Below are 23,554 nucleotides of genomic sequence, written 5' to 3' on the forward strand. Positions count from 1 at the left end.
AAGAACGGCCGTACTGGGTCAGACCAAAGGTCCATCTAGCCCAGTATCTGTCTACCGACAATGGCCAATGCCAAGTGCCCCAGAGGGAGTGAAGCTAACAGGTAATGATCAAGTGATCTCTCTCCTGCCATCCATCTCCATCCTCTGATGAACAGAGGCTAGGGACACCAGTCTTTACCCTTCTGCTAATGAGCATTTATGGACTTACCACCATTGAATTTTATCCAGTTCCCTTTGAAACATTGTTTATAGTCCCAGCCTTCACAACCTCTCAGGTAAGGATTCCACAAGCCTGACTGTGTGCTGTGTTTGAAACTTTCTTTTATTGTTTAAAACCTTGCTATCTATTAATTTCATTTGGTGACCCCTAGTTCTTGATTTATGGGAATAAGTAAATAACTTTTCCTTATCCATTCTCCACATCATCATGATTTATAACTATTCATACCCCTCTTAGTCTCCTTCTTTTCCAACTGAAGAGGCCTAGCCTCTTTAATCTTTCCTCATATGAGCCCTCTCCAAACCCCTAATCATTTTAGTTGCCCTTTTTCTGAACCTTTTCTTGCTAGAATATCTTTTGGAGATGAGGGAGACCACTCTGTACGCAGTATTTGAAGATGTGGGGCGTAACCAGGATTTTTATATAGGGCAATAATATAGTCCAGTTATTCTCTATCCCCTTTTTAAGATTCCTAACATCCTGTTGCTTTTTGACCGCTCTGGCACGTGTGGAATCTTCAGATAATATCCATGATGACGCCAGAATCTTTTTCCTGACTCGTTGTAGCTAAAATTAGTCCCCATCATATTGTATGTATAGTTGGGTTATTTTCCAATGATGGCAATACTTTACATTTATCCACCATTCTTGTTCATTTGCCATTTTGTTGCCCAATCACTTAGTTTTGTGAGATCTTTTTGATAGTTCTTCACAATCTGCTTTGTTCTTAACTATCTTGAGTCGCTATAGTATCATCTGCAAATTTGCCCCTCCTCTGTTTACCCCTTTCTCCAGATTCATTTAGGAAAGTTAAAATTGAATAGGATTGTCCTAGACTGACCCTTTGGTAACACCACTAGTTTACCACTCTCCATTCTGAAATTTACCATTAATTTCCTACCTTTTTTCCCCTGTCTTTTACCAGTTCTCAATCATTAAAGACCTATCCTTTTATTCCCATGACAGCTTAATACGTAGGACCTTTGCGTGGCGTGACCTTTGTCAAAGGCTTTTCTGAAATCTAAGTACACTATGATCCCACTGACCCTTACTCCCCAGTTTGTGGACCCCTTCAAAGAACTCTAATAGATTAGAAGGACTTGAATTCCCTTTACAGAAACCATGTTGACTATTTTTCAACAGTTTATGTTTTTCTGTGTGTCGACAATTTTATTCTTTAACTATTAGTTCCGACTTAATTTGCCACCGGTACCGACATGACTATTTACCAGTCTGTAATCCCGGGTCACCTCTACAGGCTTTAATATTGGGCGACATTTAGCCAACTTCCGAGTCATTGGTACAAGAAGTATTTAAAGGACAGGTTACAAACCTTAGTTAATAGTTCCGCAACTTCACATTTGAGTTCTTTCAGAACTCTTGGGTGAATGCCATCTGGTCCCGGTGACTTGTTAATGTTGAGTTTATCAATTAATTCCAAAACCTCCTCTAGTGACACTTCATCTATGACAGTTCCTCAGATTTGTCACCTACAAAAGCCGGCTCAGGTTTGTGAATCTCCCTAACATCCTCAGGCGTGAAGACTGAAGCAAAGAATCCATTTAGTTTCTCCGCAATGACTTTATCGTCTTTAAGCGCTCCTTAGGAGGTGGAGGAGGGTGAATGGAGCTGCCCTGGGACTGCCCTGCTCTTGCAGTGTAGTTGAGGGGGAAGGGAACAACCCTGTGCCTCCCAACTCTGCCCATTCGCTCAGGGCTGCTGCTCCGTGGGGAGCACCAGGGCTCAGGGATTCAGCCCTGCTGCTCTTGGCTTCAGCCGCGGAGGGGGTGGGGAGTGGGGGCGCCGGGGATCAAGGCTTCAACTGTGGCCCTGGCTTCAGCCTTGCGGGATAGGGCTTGGGCTCTGGGTTTTAGCCTCAGAGGCCCCTGGCCCCCCGAAAGGGTTCACAGGCCCCGTTACGAACCCCTGTCCAAGGCTACAGTTAAGCAGTCTAATTCCCTCCAGTAGGAGGCAGTGTTACATGTACAGAAGCTTATTCTTTGCAATGACTGTTATTTCATTTTAAATGTTGAACTGTAGTTAGTGGTGGCAAAAATTGCTGTACTAACAGCCTTGAACTCCTCTGTTTATGGACACTGGATGGGCACCGGTAGCGTAAGCCTCCCACACATTACTCAGCCACAGAGCCACCATCATGACCAGGAGGTGGACAAAAGTTCACTGTCCATGGCCCATTCAGTCCTCGGTGACTCTGCAGAGACCATAAAAAATGGTGGCAATAAATGCCAGTGGTGTTTCTGACACTTGTCCATCACAAGCTGGAATGATACTACAAGCTTATTTCACCTATATTACTGGCTAGCCATCGTACAGCTAGAACTTCTAGCTACTACTGACCTGGGCCACACTGAAAACTGACAACCTAAAGCAGAAAGATTCTTATCTCATTCCTAATCCCTTATATCCATCCAGGTCACTCGAGGGTGTGATACCTTGAAGGCAACAATATTAAGAGACCTTTTAAACTCCATAGTCTGTTATGGATGAATCTTCTTGCTGCCTACTTGCCAGTTTAGTCAGTGAGCTCGCTGCATCGTTTATTGTTATGCACATCCGGCGAGGTGCTGAGCGTCCTCAATTCCTACTGGTTTCAGTGGGAGTTGAAGGTGCTTTACATTATGCAAAACTGGGCTCTAACCATGTCCATCATCTGGAACCCAATCATTCCTCACTCCAGTCTAAGGGCCATTTCAATGAGGGCAGGTTCTGGTTGTCTCTCTCGGTGCTGTACAGTACTTAAATAATAAAATATAAGAATCTTCAGGCAATGTCAACATTAAAAGACTGGCACATCACTTAGCCCTTCACCACTGCACAGTCACCTGACTCAAACCTGGGGAAAGAGATGGGCTTTGCGCCCTATTGTACCTGTATAAAATGAGACTAAAGTTATGACTGAAATCTCTTAAGATTGGAACCTAATCGTTTCCAGATAATGCAGGCTATACAACAGTACTAAGCAAGAGATCAGGACAGTAAGTGGAGAAATGCACCATTTATTTAGGGTGAAAAGCATGATTTCATTATGTATTATTATCTCTACGATCAATACAGTCGCAAATCTTACCAACCTGTTTTCTTTTCTTTGCTGTAGCAGGTTTGGACCCGGAGTCTGAGTCAGGCTGTACTGGTTTACTTGTGTTGGTTGATTTTTCCATTTCTTCATCATCAGAAGGATCTGAGAAATAAAAAGCACTGTTTTTTTAAACACACCTCTCAACTTTCCACTAGAAAAACGTACAACAATAGTGATAATAGCTTCTATTGGGCAGGGGGTCGTTGTAACATCATGCCCAGTTTATCTACATGAAACAACTTCAGCAGCAAGTAACATAGTTCCAAAATACAAGTGACTGAGGATTACTTCCATAGTCACTCTTAATATTTTCAATCCTCTGCTCTATAAAACAATCTGTTTTCCTGTCTTTGTGGAATTCAGTGAACAACCTGCTACCTGCAGTATCATTAATAGTAATTCACAATCTCTCCAAGAAATCTTAGTCTCATTCAGCAAAATGCCAAAAACATATTCATTCACTGTTTATTAACTGCAGTTCTATAAGTTTAGTTACATTGCTCAGCTTTATTTCAAGACAAGTAAACACATGACCCTGATCCATGGCCCAAGATTTCCTATGTTCAGTTGTGGACCAATCCTAATAAATCACTGCTAGATCAACAAACCAGTAACAATACTACTGCTAGAAAATAATAATTTTTAGACCATAGGACTGCTGGGAAAACAACCCTTTCTTGGTAGATTTGTTGGCATTTCTCTTGGAAGAAGTCAGCTACTCCCTCCCTCTCCCCCAAGACACAAGACTTGCACTTTGAGAAAAAAATAGCTCAGGTTGAAAGTCCAGACTGCTTTGTTAGTATTAATTACTTATAAAAGCAAGAATGTGAAACTTGGTGACATGTTCTATTCCATAAAGATATATATATTCAATTCTGTGTGTAGAATTTTAGGCCATGGGACCCTTATTAGTGATGGTTAGGGGATGTCGTCATTCCCACACTTAAAACAGAATGACCAGAAAGCTAAAAGACACTGATGTTTTGAGAAAAACAATATGGATCAAGGAACATTCTGAAATTTTTTTAAGGGAAGTACTGGGAAGAAAAACCATTCAAAGAGGTAACATTAGCCTCCCATTTCAAGCAGATGTCAAGTTAACCTAGGAAAGCAGTTTAGGAGCTTTTATTCAACTGCAAAAAAATTTCTGATATAGACCAAATTACTATCGATAGTTACTCCGCTGCTAATCGTCAGAATCTTCATCCTATCAATTTTAATTATTAAAACTGACTAATTCAATTTCTGTATCCAATAATTTGGGGGATCTTATTTTTTCTGTTCCTAAGATGTATTGACAATAGTTGAACTCTCCTGCATTTTGAGCTTAGCAGTAGCCCATCTAAAGATTTTTCTTTTTATTTGAAAAATGTGAACAATATGATATTTCAAGCATTAAACTACAGAAGACATGCCCATTCACTATTATGTAATATCTGCGTGACCACCAGCAGTAAGTAGTTACAGGCTCAAGAGATTAATAAAGAGAGACAAAAGAGAGAGACAATGAACTGTATTTGGCACTTACTAATACACTGTGATTTATTTACTGAAAAATGAAGCACTGGCATGAAAAAGTCTATATAGTCCTCACTCCTCCAGAGATGCAACAATGCACATTAAAGTTTTGCAATAGAAGTTAGAAATCTGTTTATAAAAATCTCCACACATCAACACAATAATTTGGAATTACATGGGAAAATCCTAACATCACATAATGGTTATCAATGATTTTACATATTTATCCCTGGAGACTATTACAGTCTAAGTTCCATGCTTTCTCACATTTTGGAGAATTTGAATTACAGTAAGTATCCTTTGCAAGCTGCTGAGTTTAAAGTTTGTGAGCTTGACAGCTAGTAATGGAAGAAAAAAATCAGTAAACACTCTGTAATAGACTGGATACCATTTGTCATGAAATCATATTGGACACAGATTTGATTATGTAAAACTGTAATCACTCTAGAAGCAGGATGGGGACTGAAAAGGAAATTTGTTTTCTCTCCCACACATGCAACGGCCCCCTCACTGAGAGGGACCTATCAACATGCTAATGAACTTTATTCAGATCAGAAATGTGGGCCAAGAAAGTACAGGCATTCATTTGCCACCTATGAAGGATCACAAGAGATTTTGAAATCCCAAGAGGAAAGTGAACAAAACCAAATCCTAATATTGCAGATCTAGAGTGGTGGTGAAAAACATCTCTTGCCCGGAGCACTGAGTCAAAGGCCTAAGGGAATGATCTGCTTGTCCCAAAGTGGTGTTAAGATAAACACTTTATTATGAGCAGGAACTATGTACCAAAAATGAAGAAAGAAAAGTTTCTACTAGTCTGTGTAGCTGCAGCCTGCAACTGCCCTGTTCTGGGTTTCTCTGTTTCTGCCCCAACAAAAACCGTGTCACAGGAAATTGAAGGTAGTATCTAGAGTCTGCAGGAAGTGTAGCATCTCTCCATTCCCTGGAGGACTTAGTCTACAGCACATCTTCCCTGTTTTAAATTTCTTGACTGAACTAAAAATAAACACTATAAAACAGCGGTCACCAACCGGTCCATCGCGATTGACTGCTCGATCCTGGAGACTCTCCCAGTCAATCATGATCTCTGGCTGCTAAAAGTCCGATGGTGTAGTGGGGCTGCCGCTAAAGCAGGTTTGCACCCTGCCTTCCCAGCCCCATGCGGCTCCTGGAACTGGCCAGCGCGCCACCTCCACCCCGGGGAAAGGGATAGCAGGGGTCTCCCTCTGCATGATGCCTGCAAGCACCACTCCTGCAGCTCCTTTTGGCCTGGAATGTGGAACTGAGGCCAATGGGAGCTGCGGGGGCAGTACCTGCAGAGAAGGGCAGCGCGCGGAGCCATGTGCCACCCCCCAGGGGCCACAGGGGTGTGTTGGCTCCTTCTGGGAGCAGCGTGGGGCCAGAGCAGGCAGGGAGCCTGCCTTAGCCCCACTGCGCTGACAACCGAGAGCCGCCTGAGGTAAGTGCCACCTGGCTGGAGCCCGCACCCCAATCCCCAGCCCTGAGCCCTTTCCCAGAGCCAGCACCCAATGCCCGCTCCTGTACCCTGAACTGACTTAAATCTTAAGGTTGCTTAAACACAACCCTAACACATCTCAATCTGCTGTATTGCAAACTCTCTTTAGGCAAGTTCTTGCCTGTAACAAGCTGTCCAGTCTCAGGCTCAACAACAGGGTCACAGTTTGTGAATTGTTTCCAGCCAGTATGTCTGCTCTCACTTCATTTGTCTCGGCCAAGTTTTCAGGTATCTTGAGCAGATGCATACAATTCCTTTGTAAGATTTTGCTTTCCTCTGTGATCACTGAGTACAAGTTGGGAGACTCCTCTTTGATCACTGTAGCTTGGACAGGCCAGTGTCCATCTTGCCAAATTCTCACTTTGTTTTTTAACTGTGGAGTGGGGGTCTTGCTCCTTAATTGAATTCATCTGGTTGTACTTTCCCAGTTTTCCCCCTCACTATCAAATACTTCCTAATAATCCTTTCCATTGTCCCATACCTGGTAATCAAGTATTTATATGTCTGTTGCAGAAGAGTTCAGTGGATGACTTTCCACATTGTGGCAATGTAGTGCTATAGCTGAGTAGTGCTAAGTATGGATCTTCTCTTGCATCCACTGCTTTTTTGAGCAACTTCTTCAGTATATATAGTCCACATTTAGATAATCCACTGATCTTACAATATATCGGACTAGATGTCTCATGATGAAAGCCATACTTTTTACCAAAGTCCAGGAAAGCCCTATTCTTGAACTGTGGTCCATTGCCAGTTATTGTTCTTGAAATTCCATGATGTGCAAATCATTTTTACGATGCCTGACTATTGGTGCTGCTGTGGTATCTTCAAGTGTGTTTACTTCTGGGAAATTGGGTAAGTACTCCATTATAAATATGTGATCATGTCTTCTCAAGATGAACTTGTGAATTCCAACTTTGTCTCATAGAATCTCAAGTTGTTCATACGGTACCATTGTTTTCTTCAGCTGGGAATCTTTATATTTCTGACATGTTCTACTCCTGCTCACCATTTCTTCAACATCATTGTTCATCTCTGGCAACAATAAACCTTCTCTCTTTTTGATTTGGTCATTCCCAGGTGCCCTTCATATATCTGTTCCAATATTTCCCTTCTCACCTCTGCAGGAACCACGATCTGTGTTCCCTTCAAGAGCACTTCTGAGATCACTGATAGGGAATAGGCAGGTGGGAAATCTGTTTTTCCTCCTTTACTTATCACTTGTATCTTTGCTTATATCATTTTGTCTTTAGTCTAAAAATACACCATGTGACACCTATCATATTCACATGTATGTTAACTGCTTGTTCCAGATCATCAGGCTGTATATTGTCAGATGGACCATATGATCTTGATAATGTATCTACCCTTACTAAGTGGCATCCAGATTAGAACTCCAGGATCACATCATGCTTTTGTAATTTCAAAAGCACTCACTGTATTCTTGGTTATGCTTCTCCAAGTCCCTTTTTGTGTACTGCAATCGATGGATTGTGACCAATTTCTGTTTTGAAGATAAGACCACAGAGAAAGTGATGAAAACTTGTACATCCATACACCAGATCTAATGTCTCTCTTTCAATTTGTGCCTATATAGTCTCTGCAGCTGTCACAGCCCTAGATGCATTTGAGGCTGGCAACAAATCAGTTCCATGATAGTGAAATACTACTATTCCCAGCTCTCCTTTTAAGGTGTCTGTGGAGAGTTTAATGTCTTTCAATCAGTCATAAAATTGCAGCCCTGGAACTGGTATCAGAATGTGCTTTAAATCACATTAGGCATCTACACTCATTTGGTGACCTTGTGAGATGTCTTAGATGAACTGTGTGTGCAGTACAGATAGGCATGTATTTGCTGACATAATTCAACACACCTAGCAGCCTTTGAATTATCTTTCTATCTTCAGGTCTCAGTATGTTCAGTATTGCTTCAATCTTTGATTCACTGGGCAAGATTCCCTTGGAGGTCAGTCTCTTTCCCAAGTATGTTATTTCTATTGCTTGAAATTGGCCTTATTCACCTTAAGGTTATTAGCTCTCACAATTTCCAAATACTTTCTTCAGTTGTTCCTGATGTTCAATGGCAGTGCTGCCCCAAAATGATTACATCATTAATGTACACTTTCACACTCGCTAATTCCTCTCACATCTGGCTCACTGTATAGGGAAATACTTCTGGAGCCGAATATAGTGTCTTGGGAAGTAGTTTGTGCCAAATGGTGGGCTGAAAGCGCAGATCTTGGAGCTTTGAGTATCTGAGGGGATATGCCAAAATCCAAATGAAGCAACTAATTTGCTGAATAATTTGGCTCCTGCTATCTCAGACAACAGTTCACTTTTTTGAAGCCAAGTGGATTGTTCACTCTTTAGGGTCCATACACAGCCATTGTCCCCCTCCTTTTTCATTAAGGAGTGAACCCAATTGGTTGGTGGTTCTATTCTCCAAATGATACCATTTACTGTCATGTTTCATAGCTGTTCTTTTAGCCTTTTTCTTAAGGCTTGTGGAACTTTTCATGCAATATGTAATTAATGTTACTTACCTTCTGGAAACTGTAGTTCTTCGAGATGTGTCGTCCTTTTGGGCTATTCACCGTGGGTGTGCATGCGCTCCATGCATCTGAGACCATCAGATTTTCAGTAGCAGTGTCCATTGGTCTGTGTCTGTGCCCTATGCTTCCTTGTGCTCTGAAGTGAGGGTTTCTGTCTCAGCATGAAGTGTCCTAGGAAACCACAGCCTGCATCCCTTGGTGCTGGAACAATTTATATAGTGGGGGTGATGAGAGCCATTGAATCAAATGTATATGATGGAAACCACTTCAAGCCAGTGGGTGAAGCCATACCCCCTAGTTCCAGCACCTGTGCCTGCATCTAGAGTCTACAGTGTGGCATCTCTACACTTGTTGAAGGACTTACTCTCCTATAGCACAACTCAGGGAAACCTTAGTGGCCACGAGGAGTGACCAGAATAAGAAGCCACAGGATACATTTTAAAAACTCTTAAATAGAACACGTTTGCTCAAAAATAGACATTTCAATTCAATGAAGGCTATAAAGTCCTATATAATCTAGCCCTGGACAACAGCCAAGTCTGATAATGTACAATTTTGTAGATTCATCAGGTTAAGCAAGTTTATTTAGATCTTAGAGTTCAGGTGTCTGCGTCGGTCCATCAACTTCTCACTCTCTTTGTTCCCCTGCTAATATAATATCCTCTTAGAGCCCCATCTGGGAGCGAGTGTTTCCTTCTCTGTGCCATCAACCCCAATTCCTTCCGAAGTGCCTATGGATTATGCTCTTCAGTCACATAGGTATGGATCATTAGCACTGTGACACGTGGCTAGAGAGGGTTAAACATCCCGCAAAATAAATAACTCCCAAAAGACATGTGGGGAGATAATGTTTGTGTTTTTGTGTATGTACATATGTATGAGTAGAGTTGACAATGAAATCAACAGTCCTGTCTATGCTGTATTCTGATATCATTTAAATGAATTCTAAATAAGATATCTCTGTATTCATCTCTCTGTGAATGATGGAGGAACAAGCAAATGGCCTTATGTTAATTCATATAGCTAAGTACCAGTGCCGCACTCCCTTCGAAGTCATCCTAATTACCTTTTGTTCTCTGAGGTACTCCAATTTGTAAAAAGACATGAAATTGTATAAAAGATCCTTGGGTCCTGATTCTGTCCTCTCAGATGTGCTTAGGCTTCATCAGAGGACGTTTGAGTTGCAAGACTGAGGTCCCAGTTATGCTGGTATGCCCTGAATATGATATTTGGACATTGAACTACAAACTATCAACTATTTCTGAAAGAACCCTTTGCAACTACAAAGCTCACTATCTCTGTTATGAATCTGCACCTAAACAAATTGAAGTCATGTCTGTATGTATATTGATCTTCTAACATGCTCTCTCTCTATTGTTTTTTAATAAATTTTAGTTTAGCTAATAAGAATTGGCTGTAGCGCATATTTGGGTAAGATCTGAAACATTCATTATCCTGGGAGAGAATGTGTCTGACCCTTTGGGATTGGCAGAACCTTTTCTTGTATATGATGAAATAAGATTTACAGAACTTTTCATCATATTTGACGTGGGTACTTGGATGGAGGCCTGAGACTGGATCATTTTAAGGGAACTGTGTTGTTTGGACTTGGGGAAGCAACTTCCCTGGCTATAGTGAGAAGGCATTAGTGACAAGCCACATAAGGCATCCTGCTTTTGCAAGTGATAGGTTCACTCTCTGTTCCACCACTCAACAGGAAGCTTGTAGAGTTACCAACTTCTACACAACCTGTTGTAACCCTGCAGCGTCGTCTATGGCTTGGTTATTTGAATGCAGTTAGGGTGACCAGTCAGCAAGTGTGAAAAATAGGCACAGGGGGTAGGGGGGTAATAGGAACCTATATAAGAAAAAGACCCCAAAATCAGGGCTGTCCCTATAAAATCAGGACATCCGGTCACCCTAAATGCAGTCCATCCAACGGTTCAACCCCACTACCCAATCCATCCAAGTCCGTACTGGAATATATTTGTGTTTCTGTGCAAATGATGCATCAGTTGCTTCTCAGGATACTTGTTCCATACTGTAACTAACAGGCACTGCACGAGGAACAAGGAAAACTGACAGCTATCTTTAAATATTTCTTTATGAATCCTAATCTCGCATATCCAGAAAGGGAAGTGTGAGAGTCTTTAACAGTAAGTCAGAAATACTCCTCCTCTTGTATCTAGCCGGGTACTCTGCTGGTTACCTAAATCTAAGAGCGGACAAATGGTGTCCATGATATAACCTCACAAACAATGCACCACCTGTTCACTGCCTGTCTGAGTTTTGGACCATGCTACGATGCAAGATCCTTGTCCTCTTTCAGCTTGGAATGAAAATAAGAGCAGGCTCTGAAGACAATAACAAAGGTTCTATATGCACACGTCTCCAGTTTGAGTATGTCTTAATGAACTATTTCTTATTCTACATGACATCTGGACTTGGCATCTATTCTGGAAACAGTCATTCATATCCCTGCAATACAGCAGATGGCTTCAAACTATCATTGTTTGTGACACCACGTCAACTCCAGTTCTAGCAATACTAGAAATGTTTTTTTGTGTGTGCTCAAATGCCACAAGGCCAGGTTCTGCCACTCTTACTCAGATTAAGCAGTACCTTACTCTGTGGATAGTAACCTTAAAGTGAATGGTTTGCTCATGGAGTAAAGTACTGCTCAATGTGAGTAAATGTGGTGGCACCTCTCCCACAGAATTAAAGACAAAATAAGTTCCTCCTTCATATTATCTGTTGTGTTTCCTAAGTGTCCCTTTCAATGTTCCGGAATCTGGTTTATTAATAAACTGTTGATTTGTACCTTTATTGACATAATGACTTGATGTCCATGCACCGATGGAATAGTTTACTGCATGAATGCTGTTATTTAAAGGAACAGTTGTCTGTATCAATTTTCCTATTGATACAGGATAACACCTATACTGGTGTTTATTCTCATATAAGGTTATTGCATTTTCACTTAAAGCTTTTGATGTGGATAACTAAATAGAAGTTCTGGTAAGGGTTTTGGTGCTGTTTCACTTTTTCTTTCAGTACCACACCACCATCAGCTGTATCTCATATCTGCCAGAATGGACAAGACTCGTGACCCGAAGCACCCCTATATTCTCACCCTACGCACCACTTCAATAATAATATACAAAATATGCCTTGTTCGGTATCATATGAAAGCCAATAACACACTGGTTACTAATACTGTTGTAAAATGCATGTGTTAACTTATATGTGAAGTTTATGACTTCCTTCAGCATGATGTTTAAGTCAGACAAGACAGCGTAGACCAGGTGATAAACACGTCTGTCTTAGACAATGGAATGTGGGTTTACCTCAATTTACATATGAGCAGTAAATAAAGCTATCAAGCTAAACCAGTAGAGGGTATCTTCTTCCTGAACTCAAGAGACAGAGAATTAACAATGGTTCTTGCACTCCAGAGAAATACAGGAAACTGAATCCCCAGGAAGCCTTTCTGACTTGTAAGATAAAGAAATCCCTGTGGGATTGTAATGGGATAACCTCACTCCTGGAGCACCTTCTTGTGGCTGGATCTGGGGATAGCTCTCACCTGGTCTGGTGCCTCCTTCCATTGGTTTTTGAACCCTGGCCTCTCTCTGGGTCTTGGGTCCCTGGGTCCCTCTTCATGACTCAGCCCTCTGACCAGGTCACTATTCAGTCCTCCCCTTCTGGGGCACTGACATCACACTGGATCAAATGTCCAGATGCAGCCTTCACCTGTCCTGAGCTACTTCTGAGTGGCTGCTAGGGAAACCCAGACCTGCTCACTACTCCAGGACCCAGCTCAAGGGACCCTATCATCAGCAGCCAAAGACTAAACTGCAATTCTCATGGCTCTTTCCCTGGGCTTCTTCCTACTCTGCCTTCCACAGACTTTCTTCCCCAAAACGCCTCTGGGTAAGCCCTTCTCACATGGCAAGGATCATGGGGCTTTTGCTCCCCTTGGGTTTTTTCCTGCCCCACCTCTCTGTGCCCAGAGTGTGACCTCAGACTCTCTCCCTGCATCCCCCTTCTGCTGCAAACTTCCTGGCTTTCTATAAGCTCAGATGGCTCCTGCCGACTAAATCATCAGTTAGCTTTTTTCAGTCCCTAGCTCTCTCCCTGGTGTGGCCAATATGGTTAATTGGCTCCTTCTGAGCCACCTTAACCCCTTCAGGGCTAGTGTGGGATGAACACTCCATCACAATGATACACATAGAGAGAGAGAATCCATCTTAAGAGACGGGGGCGATGGATCAGTGTTCTCGTCATGCAACCCAGTTCATATCGGAGAAGCTGATTATCCAATCAGCAGACTGCATTCAAAGTCCTTTCTAGGGCCGAATCTCGGTCACTTGTCAGCCAACATTCCTGATGCAATTCCACTTCCCTCCCACAACGTTCAAGCCATCAGACTAGTCCTGAGAATACTGCACCTCAGTGCTGAGGGATTGCCAGCAGCTGACTGAAGCATTAACAGTGATTTATCCTAATTTCATTGCTTGAAACATAAATCCTACACAGTCTACCTCAGAGCCACCCTAGAGAGGTCTTCCCCATATCTTAATCACCTGAGGACACTGCAGCTAAGGTAAGGAGGCAGAACAACCATCTAAGCAAATTGGTTGGCACTTCTAGGGGAGCAAACTCCTATTATCTGGGTTAGCCCTTTGCTACTCTGCAGCAGAATACTGGCTCCATTTATTTCACATCAAGTTGACTGACACACAACTATACTCAACCATGTGCATCGCAGCTGGTATGATTCAACCCACATCAGTACCATAAGCACACATCCATTAAGCTCATCCATTGTGAGGATGCTACAGCCAGAATGGTTAAGAAGATCAAATACACACACCTTTTTGACCATCCAAGGGTAAGTACGCTTGCTGTCGAAGCACCTATTGTGGGCCCTCTTGCCTGCCCAGATTTCTCTGTGATGACTACTTGGCTTGAAGAATGGTCTGCAGCTGACGTCGGAAACAAGTCTCTTATAAATGACTCGGTGTATCCAGTTTTGACTTCCATGCTGTTCATGGGCCTTCCTGATCCGATTGTGAATGGTCCAGGGTCAATGTATAACCAGCCTCAGGGCCGGTGCAACCATTAAGGCGACCTAGGCGGTCACCTAGGGTGCTAGGATTTGGGGGGCGGCATTTTTTTCAGCAGCAACCGGATCTTTGGCCGCCCCGGTCGCTGCCGGCATCTAGGTGGAGGGAGCTGGGGTAGTGGGCCGCGGGGAGGGCCGCCTGCAGCAAGTAAGGGGGGGGCAGCAGCACGCACAGGAACTCCTCGCCCCAGGTCACCCTTGCCCCGCCTCCTCCCCGAGCACGCCATGGCTGCTTCACTTCTCCCGCCTCCCAGGCTTGCGGCGCCTAAGCTGATTGGCCCGGGGAGGAGGCAGAGCAGGGGTGAGCTGGGGGGGTGTGCCTCGGGGGGGGGCTGCCGTGGGGGGGGGCTCAGGACGGGGGCTCAAGGACGGGGGAGGGCGCAAGGTGGAAGTTTCACCTAGGGCGCGAAACATTCTTGCACCGGCCCTGGCCAGCCTTCACACCTGGAGCCAACAAGAGGTTCTCACATGCAGCTGTGGCCAGAGATAGACAATGTTACACATCACTGGCTGACTGACTTCTGACTAGATTTAATGGTGGTCTGAGGGCTCTGCACTTTGCTGATGAGGCTGCCACAAATTGGCTTGGCAAGCTCTGCATCTGATAAGACGATCTTAAGCAATTTGATCTCAGTGATGGCTCCTGGCCAGTAAACAGCTGGAAAGGAGACTGTGGATAAAAGAAACCATCTTGAACAAGGACTGGTAAATAAAGATAAAGATTTAGACTTTTAGATACATGTTTTCCCTTTTACTTGCTCTACCTTTCTCTCCTTCACTTGATATCATTTAATCCATGGTCTTTTTGTTAATAAATTTGTTTTACTTTTACTATAAATCATTTCAGTGCTATGTTTGAAGAGAAGGGTATATTTACCCCAATTAAATTAATAAGTTATGATGTATTGACTCTTTAACAAAGCAGTAAACTTAGTATTTTCTGTGAATACACAGTGGTAGGAGCTGTGCATTGCAAAGAAACAAATAAGAGCTATGGGGCTGAACTTCACTGACTGTTCCTTGCCAGGTGAAGTTTGGGCCAGGAGAGCCTCGATCAGTTTGCTGGTGAGGAAGACTGGCTGGTGCAGCAGGGAGCTGACATACAGTCTAATCACCAGCAAAACTCACTATTGCTGGGGCAGAGGGATAGTACAGTGTCTCACAGCTCTCGGTATTCCCAGCAGTATATTATACTCCCCCCAGGCACTAGACATCTAAATATAGACATACACGCACACACTCTCTTGCTCTCTAAATATGGTAACCTTGAAAGATTTACCATGCGCATGTAAGCTTTCATACATATTTATCACAAATTATCACACTTCTGCAAACACATCCAGTGCTATAATTCCAAACTTTTTTTTTTCAATCTGCACATAGCAGATTCCCCTTTATTGTCTCCCTTATTGAACATCACATCTACTTAGCAGGGACATTTGCCAGGTAACTTTCTCCAGACTGTACTATTTAATGACTCCTGGTTGTGAAAATTAAACAACATGTCTTGAAGTAGGATGCAAGTTTGTTCGTATTAGTTAACAGGTGTGGATTTGTGTTTGCTGGCATAATTTCTCATTATTAAGCCCTTTGTTCTCTTCATGCCACTCCTTTGCGCTAATGTGTCTGGTAAAGGAGTCAAAATTACCTTAACATAAATATTTAACTGTTTTAATGACAAAGAACAATCAATGAAATAAAATGTAAACTCTCCCAGGACAACGTAGTCCTGTGAGCCAATGCATAATGTGCTGCAGCAGTCAAAAATGCAAAGAAAATGTTAGGATTCAAAGAATGGGAATAATTCTGAATATGTTATAATGCCATTATGTAAGTCAGTAGTATCCTCTCTCCTAAAATATTGGGTTCAGTTCTGATCACACTCATCGCAAAAAAGGTTAGAATAAAATAAAGCAGGCTCAGAGCTGGGTGACAAAATGGTAAGAGGCAAGAAGACAGACTAAAGGGATCGTTAACTATTTACTTTACAGAGGAGATAAACAGAAAAATGAGAGGAATACAAAATAATGGATGGCACAGACAAGGTAAATCAGACACATCTATTTACCTTCTTTCATAACATAGGAACAGAGGAACATTTGATTAAAAAGAAAAGCAACAACTTCTAAAAGATGAAATTTGTTTGATTTTGGATATACAACATGTTCCTGGCCTGTGTGAGTCACTTCTGTAGACATTATTGAGGCCAAGATCTCAGCTGGATTAAGAAAACTATCAGATTTTTATCTGGATAACTAAAACTATTCACAGGTGCATTAAATAGGACAAAACCATTTTTAGAAGGGATGTAACGCTCCTATTTTATGATATAAGGCAGCCGTCGTCATGGATTTATGAAAAAACTTCTCCTGTGGCCAGACTAGTTCATAATTGTGCACTCTGGGGTTTCTTTCACCTATCTCTGAAGCATCCAGTTCTTGCCACTGTCAGAGATATGATACTGGACTAGATGAACCATGGATAACCACCACCCTAGTACTCCTATATTATCCTCCCACTCCCATCTTTGTGCCATCTATCATGTAGCTCTCTCTGCATGGAACACACTTGCAACCAGTTCCTTTCTTTTTCATCATTCAAATCACTCCCTCCATGGGGCATTCAAACAACACTAGCTAACATCAGTCAGAGAACCAGGGAGTGTGACAGAAATGAGTGGGAAGAAAAATAAATTAAACAACGGATAATGTAGCAGCACTAGTCAGCGGTACTCATAACAAACCCAGGTTACCACATAATCTTTTATTGTAAATCTCATCCTTTTCTCTATTCCCCCTCCTTCCCACGTGTTGCTCTAAAGTATCATACCTAAAATTAGACTGTAAGCAACTTGAGACAGAGCATACATCTTTTATATATTCTACAAGGTGCCTTCTACCCCCAGGTGCTGTAGAATAATAAGATTTTTTTGTTGTTGCTATGTTGTCTTTATAAACTGAAGAGTACTGCAGCATAAAAAATTCTTTTTTGACTCTTTAGGTGAGTAAGGTCCACTCAGTCTGGGCATCAGGTCACTGAAAAATAGTAGAATTTTGTTGTTTAAACAAACAAACAAAACAAAAAACCAAAACACTCTTGATCTACAACATACCCATTAACTTAGGAAGAATTTTATTTCCCAGAGCTGCCAGCAGAAAGAGAAATATTTAGCTCTGTTTAAAGTTTCAGCTGGGGGAAACTCCCAAATTACTATGTTCTGGCTTGAAATCTCAGATTACTTGGTGGGAAAAAAAAAAAAAAAAACCAGGCAAACAATTTCACATCTTTTTCTTACCTCTGTCATTTAAAATTACCTAATTCTTCAGTGAACTGCATAATTAATCTTAATGCAGTTCTTCGATATTCTGTCTTTTCCCGTTCTCCATAAATTACTTCAAGCATACATTGTGAGACTGCTTCCGTCAAGTTCTCCTTTAAATTAAACTGCTGCGGAACGAAACCACCTTTCAGCTCATCCTTGCTCAGTTAGAAGTTGCCTCACTACCTCCACAGTGGTGATGATCAGCATGGCTGGTCTTAAAGTGGGGTTAGGAGAGGAGAAAGCTGCATTTCCCCTCTGAAGTACTACCCCACTACTATTCCCCAAGGCAGTATGTGAGAGATAAACTCCCACTTTCCTTCCCAGCCTAGCTATGATGCTCATTAATGTCTGGGGAACAGATTAGCTGTTTTTAACTGAACTAGGCTGAACTGGGAGCTGAACAGCAGCTGTCACAGGGGCAGATTAACGAAAGAGGAATCTTGGATGTAGAGAAATGTCTGGTCTAGTAGAGAGAGAGGAAGCACTGAAGGAAGAGGGAAGCAGCAGTTGGAACTGCCTACTGGATGGAATCAGAATTACTCAGATACGTGCTAAAGGCTTATACTGCAAATATCAAAAGCAGGTTATCCTTCAGTTCACATGGTAGAGTCCTTGGCTTTTGGTGATGGAGTATCTGAGTTCTTCCCTTCAGCTAACATGAAGTCCTTAATTTCCATGGTGTGGTATCCTAGTAGATGGTCAAATGGTTGCCAAGCAGATTTATTACAAAACAAAAACTACACTTTACCATCCTTTTGTTCTAAGAGTGTAGAGCCCTAAACACAATGGGGTCCTGGTCTCTGACTGGGTCTTCTACAGTAGTGGTGGTAATAATACACATCATCAAAATCAGCTACAAGAAAAGTGGTTCCTCCCCTCACTTTCAAAGCATCTCTGGTAAATTGGACAGAAAAAAGATTCAAATGGCAAAACATTTCCACCTCCTTTCTGCCCTCCCTCCCAAAAAGACTGTAATCATAGGTGCTGGAACTAGAGGTGCTGGGGTGTGACAGCACCTCTTGGCTTGAAGTGGTTTCCATTGTACCCAGGGTTTACAGTTTGGTTCAATGACTCTCAGCACCCCACACTATACAAACTGTTCCAGCACCATTGACTGTATTCCTTCTCCCCCGCCCTTCCTCCTCTCAGTAAGCAGTGTACTGAAGCACTACTGAAAAATCAAGAAGAATGAACAAAAACCAAAATGTGTCCCTCTTGGCTAAGGATTAGCAAAACATGTTGAAGTTCAGACAATAAAACAAGATTAAATATTAGAAAGCATTAAGATAGCAAGTGTAATGACAGGAAATGAAAAATTAATATTCAATCACATAAAAGGGCAGAATAATTATAGCTCACTGGAAATCTTTGATGCTACGTGGAAAGACTGACTGACTCAGCAAAGTGCCTCTCTTCTTTAAAAATTAATACAGATCTTTCCTTTCCAATTTATTGCACTGAGAAAGATTTTCCAACTTAGTAAAACTTGTGGAAGTTACTTCTTCAGGACCTTTCTGGTCATGGGTCCAGGACAGGCCCCTCACATAGAATACATTCAAATACTCAGATATCTTAGCACTTGGATTCTAAGAGCAACAAAGCAAGTAGCTGTGAACTACCAGAATAATTACTAGTAGGCACAGTTCACAGTGGCACATGAAGCTTTGCCTTACAGTAACTGTGTCACACTTAGCTCTGGCTCCTATGTCAACCTTTGCTTAGTCTGTCCTTGGCGGCAGAGGTGGCAACCTGGCCCAATGGTTACATCAGGTGATTACCTTTGATTCTTGCCTATGTTTCGCACTCCACTCCTCTCACCAACCACAGCAATCCATCCAGTCCATCTCTTCTTTCCCTCACTCATATGCATTGGGCTTTCCTTTTCCAGAACAGGCTTCTCCATTTATTCAGGGCAGTGGACCTCCTGAGATCCCAAATGGACTCCAGAATCCCTTACTTTAATTGCAATGAGGCTTCTGAAAGGGTGCATCTGTAGCCAAAGAAAGCATTGTAGTGCACATCTGAGACCCATGGGCACCTGTCATATGTGACCGAACAGAAATAGGAACAATCTTATTAGGGGACTGACCAACCAAACTGGCAGAAAGCCTGTCCTGTTCAGGAATGACGAAGATGATCCTAATGCCTTCCCAGGATATTTTATTTAACCTATCCCTAAACTGTGGCTGTACAAACAATCTGTAAAGATTTATACTTATTGGTTCCAAATAAAGGCATGACTTTGCTCCATAAAGAAAAATTTCTCGCAGAATGTAAATATTCTTCTTGGTCAATTCATACAAAAAAATTACTGATGCTGAATTGCTGGACACGTCTACTGGTACAGTACTCAACATAGTTTCCTTCTTCCTTTGCTTAGTGGCAACTTGAACTAAAAACCCTACCATTTCAGCTGACGAGAAAAGTCCTTGATGGTGAAGTTTCATGTTATTTTTAGATTTGCTCGGACATGGTCCAACACGCTTAGTATGCAGACATTAATATCTGTCATACTCAGTATCTGAAAAAAAAATTCTTCGTGGAGCATTTCTAAGAATTACCTCCCTTGCAACTCCCCTTTCCAGCTTCTTCTTTCAACACCCTCCACCCCCAACCAGAGCTGATGCTTCCAAACCAGTTGTGAGTTCACCTTGATTCACTAACTGGAAGTGAACCAGAACAGAAAAAGGAGTATGTCTACAAGTGACAGACAGGTAGAACTGTCTAACCTAGCACATTAAAATAACTTTTATGGAACTGTGTCATATGAGATTAGGTCTACAACGCTCTAAATTAGGCTCAGGTTGCAGACTGACTACAACTCAGTGTCCGGATTACTTGACATTTAAAAGAAATATTGCATCAAAAGATATCACTACAAGAAGGAGGAAATGTACAAACATGACAGAAGAAGAGCAGCTACAGATAAAAATAGCTGGTTATCTCTTTTTAACTAGCAGTACCTCCTAATGCTAATCAGAATGATTGTGTTCCCCTATAACTGAGGGGTCTGATGTTCTTCACTTTTGCTTTCTGAGATAATGAGGCAAGTGGGACCGCAATGCTCTTTTACTGGAACAGAAGGCAAATGATTTTAGAAAATGTATCTATTTACCTGGTTTTGAAATCCTAGGTGGTCAAACCAACAAATACACTGTTAAGGGTCTGACAGGCCATTTTATTGTTTCCCATTCTAGCTAACTTCCTCATAACTAGCACCTCACTGGAACAACTGGTGCTTCAAGATGCCTTTATATTTTAACATGATGTACAAAAGAGACCTGTTACCTATGGCAAAGTTAAAATCATTGACATTATAGTGAAAGCTCAGATGCAATTTTGTCTCTTACAAATCTCCCAGCTGCTTAAATTTCTCAAAAATTACCTTTGTACTGAAATTTTGCATGTTCTTTCAGCTCATAAGTATTTAAAAAAAATATTTCCAGAAAGTCACTTTGGCTTTATTGAGGTAACATGGAAAATGAGGATCTCAGCTGTTTAAAAGTGTTTCGGATGCTTATTAAAACAACAATAAAATAAATATTTCACACTTATTTAGGGCCTTTCTTTCTGATGGATTACAAGATGCTTCTATTCTTGCATATACAAGAACCACTTCACAAACAACTCAAATGCTGCCAATGCTGGATTTAACACTGCACGCAACACTACCCACCATTTAAAACAGCAAGGGAACTCTGTATCCAACTGAAATCACATGGGAATTGAGAGTCCGAATGTAATAACCACCTTAAAATTTGGACAGGACACAGGGATTAATACCTCTAGTCTTGTAAAAAGTGCCATGGAATTTTAATGACAACAACTGTCCAGGGACTATGATTTTACTCAGAAGATGAATCAATTGAAAAGAATCATCTAACCGAACAACAGCGCTCTGCTTCAAAAATGCCTCTTTGTGGAAATATTAAACCACACTCACATACCCTATTTACTTAGCACTTTTAAAGAACCTCCATATGGGGCACTTCCCTTAACAGTGAATACACTACATTACAAGTACTTTCCAAACATTCCAAGGAGCCCCCAGTCCACAGACAAACGACGAGACAAAAGTTAGGAGAAAGGAAACAACTACAGTCAATTTATATACAAGTCAATTTAATTCACTATAAGGAATAAGGTAGAAATGGGTCTTTTAGAAGGATTAATATGTGGACAACCAATGCAAAATATCTATAGAGAACTTTGAATAGGCATGAGTTAATATTTAACTCTATAGTTAAAGGGGTTGCCTCAGACTATGAGGTTTAGGAACCTCCAGAACTTACACAGTCACCTTGCATCTACCCCAGAATTTATCTGCAGAAAAGGACATTGGTAATAAATGCCAAAAGAAATAACAATATTCACTTTAGAAGGGATTTTTTCTTACTCGGTTTGTTTGGGAACGAAGAAATGACTGACTTTCTGAAATCATGATCCTTCCAATATTTTATGATGACGCGAGGGATGGCAAGGGGAGAGAAGTCTGACAGTAATGCTGGTGAAATGTAGTGGATTGACAGCTCTAGAACCTGAAGTTCTACATACACAGAAGTCATGATACATAGGCGGTGGTAGTGCAAGCTTCCCTCACATAGCCCCACCAATGCACCTCAAACCTGACCTAGAGGAGCTCCCCGCAACAATTCAACAGAGGAGTTGGTCTTAACAGCCCATTCAATTCTAATATATAACAGCCTGCACTATGCTAGGTAAAGCAACTGGCAGAGATATACCACAAGCACAGGCCTCTTTATTAAAAACATGCTCAAGATACCACAGGAATTCAGTATCAGAAATCAGAAACCCTGTTAATCCATTCCATAAACTAGATTATAGATTATTTTCTATGCTAGTCCTGATATCATCTGGCATCAGAATAAGGAAACGTGCTACCATAACATCATAAAGGTATCAGAGAGATAACCCACAGCCCTGAGAATGTATATGAAGAAAACAGAAGTTGTCTGGAGGCAGTCTAATTCATTTTTCATATTTTCTCAAAGTCAAACACCAACTTTCTTTATTACAGCTAGCTTTTCGGCCTACAGGAGCCATCCATAAAGATGTTATGATGCACGGTACTAAAAGATATTCCATTTAATTAATAACAGGTTTAGTTTTGTCTGATATCTTTGACTCTAGCATTGCTGTTCAAAGTTAGAATATTGCAGTTTTGCTTCCCTCTACTGCCATTCAATTTCTTTTCTTTTATTTTATTTGTAAGCATATAGTATCACTCATGGCTATAATGCCCCGATTTCCTTTCTGAGGCTTGTTTTACCATTAAGAATAGTGTGGCATGCATATGAACTATCTGAAGCAATCTCAGACTGAAGAAGGGCAAAAATAATACCTATCTTCAACAAGGGGAACAAAGAGGACCAGAGGGATTATATACAAGTCAGCCTAACTTTGATACAGGAACAAATTATTAAACAATCCATTTGTAAGCGCCTAGAGTATAGCAGGGCTATAAGAAATAGACAGCAAGGATTTGTCAAGAACAAATCATGCCAAACCAACCTCATTTCCTCCTTTGACAAGTTTACTGACTTAGCGGATAAGGAGGAAACAGTAGATGTGATATATCTTCATTTTAGAAAGGCTCTTGACACAGTCCCATAGGACATTCTCATATGCAAACTAGGGAAATGTTGTCTAGATGAAATTACTACAAGGTGAGGGTACAACTGGTTGGGAAAAAAATGTACTCAAAGCATAGTTATCAATAGTTCATTGTCAAACTGGGAGGACATACTTAGGTAGGGTTGTGCAGGGGTCTGCACTGGGTCTAGTATTATTCAATATTTACACTGATAACTTGGATAGAGGACAGTATGCTTATAAAAGCTACAGACGCACCAAACTGAGAGGGTTGCAAGCATTTTGGAGGTCAGGATTACAATTAAAAACAACCTTGACAAACTGGAGAATTGGTCTGAATCCAACAAGATGAAATTCAATAAAGACGTGCAAAGTACTACAGTTAGGAAGGAAAAATCAGATGCACAACTGCAAAATGGGGAAGAACTAGCTAGGCAGTAGGACTGCTGAAAAGGATCTAGAGGTTATAGTGGATCACAAATTGAATATGAGTTGATAATGTGATGCAGTTAAAAAAAAGGCTAATATAATTCTGGGGCGTATTTACAGGACTGTCGTATATAAGACACAGGAGTTAACTGTCCTGCTATA

The 23,554-nt window shown here is 41.5% G+C and overlaps 1 protein-coding gene across 6 annotated transcripts in view; it reads right to left on the bottom strand.

Moving 5' to 3' along the window:
- Positions 1 to 23,554, bottom strand: part of CMSS1 (cms1 ribosomal small subunit homolog) — a 372,753-nt gene that overhangs the window by 32,194 nt on the left and 317,005 nt on the right. For 5 of the 6 annotated variants that reach the window (XM_075072415.1, XM_032776664.2, XM_032776665.2 and 2 more), the window contains exon 2: positions 3,313 to 3,419. In XM_075072415.1, coding sequence (XP_074928516.1) covers positions 3,313 to 3,419 — 107 coding nt within the window. Of the gene's footprint in view, positions 1 to 3,312; positions 3,420 to 17,323; positions 17,667 to 23,554 lie in introns of those variants that run through there. The other variant, XM_032776666.2, reaches the window with a different exon arrangement.

Source organism: Chelonoidis abingdonii, chromosome 1 (genome assembly GCF_003597395.2).
Source record: "Chelonoidis abingdonii isolate Lonesome George chromosome 1, CheloAbing_2.0, whole genome shotgun sequence".
In the NCBI taxonomy this organism is placed as follows: Eukaryota; Metazoa; Chordata; order Testudines; family Testudinidae; genus Chelonoidis; species Chelonoidis abingdonii.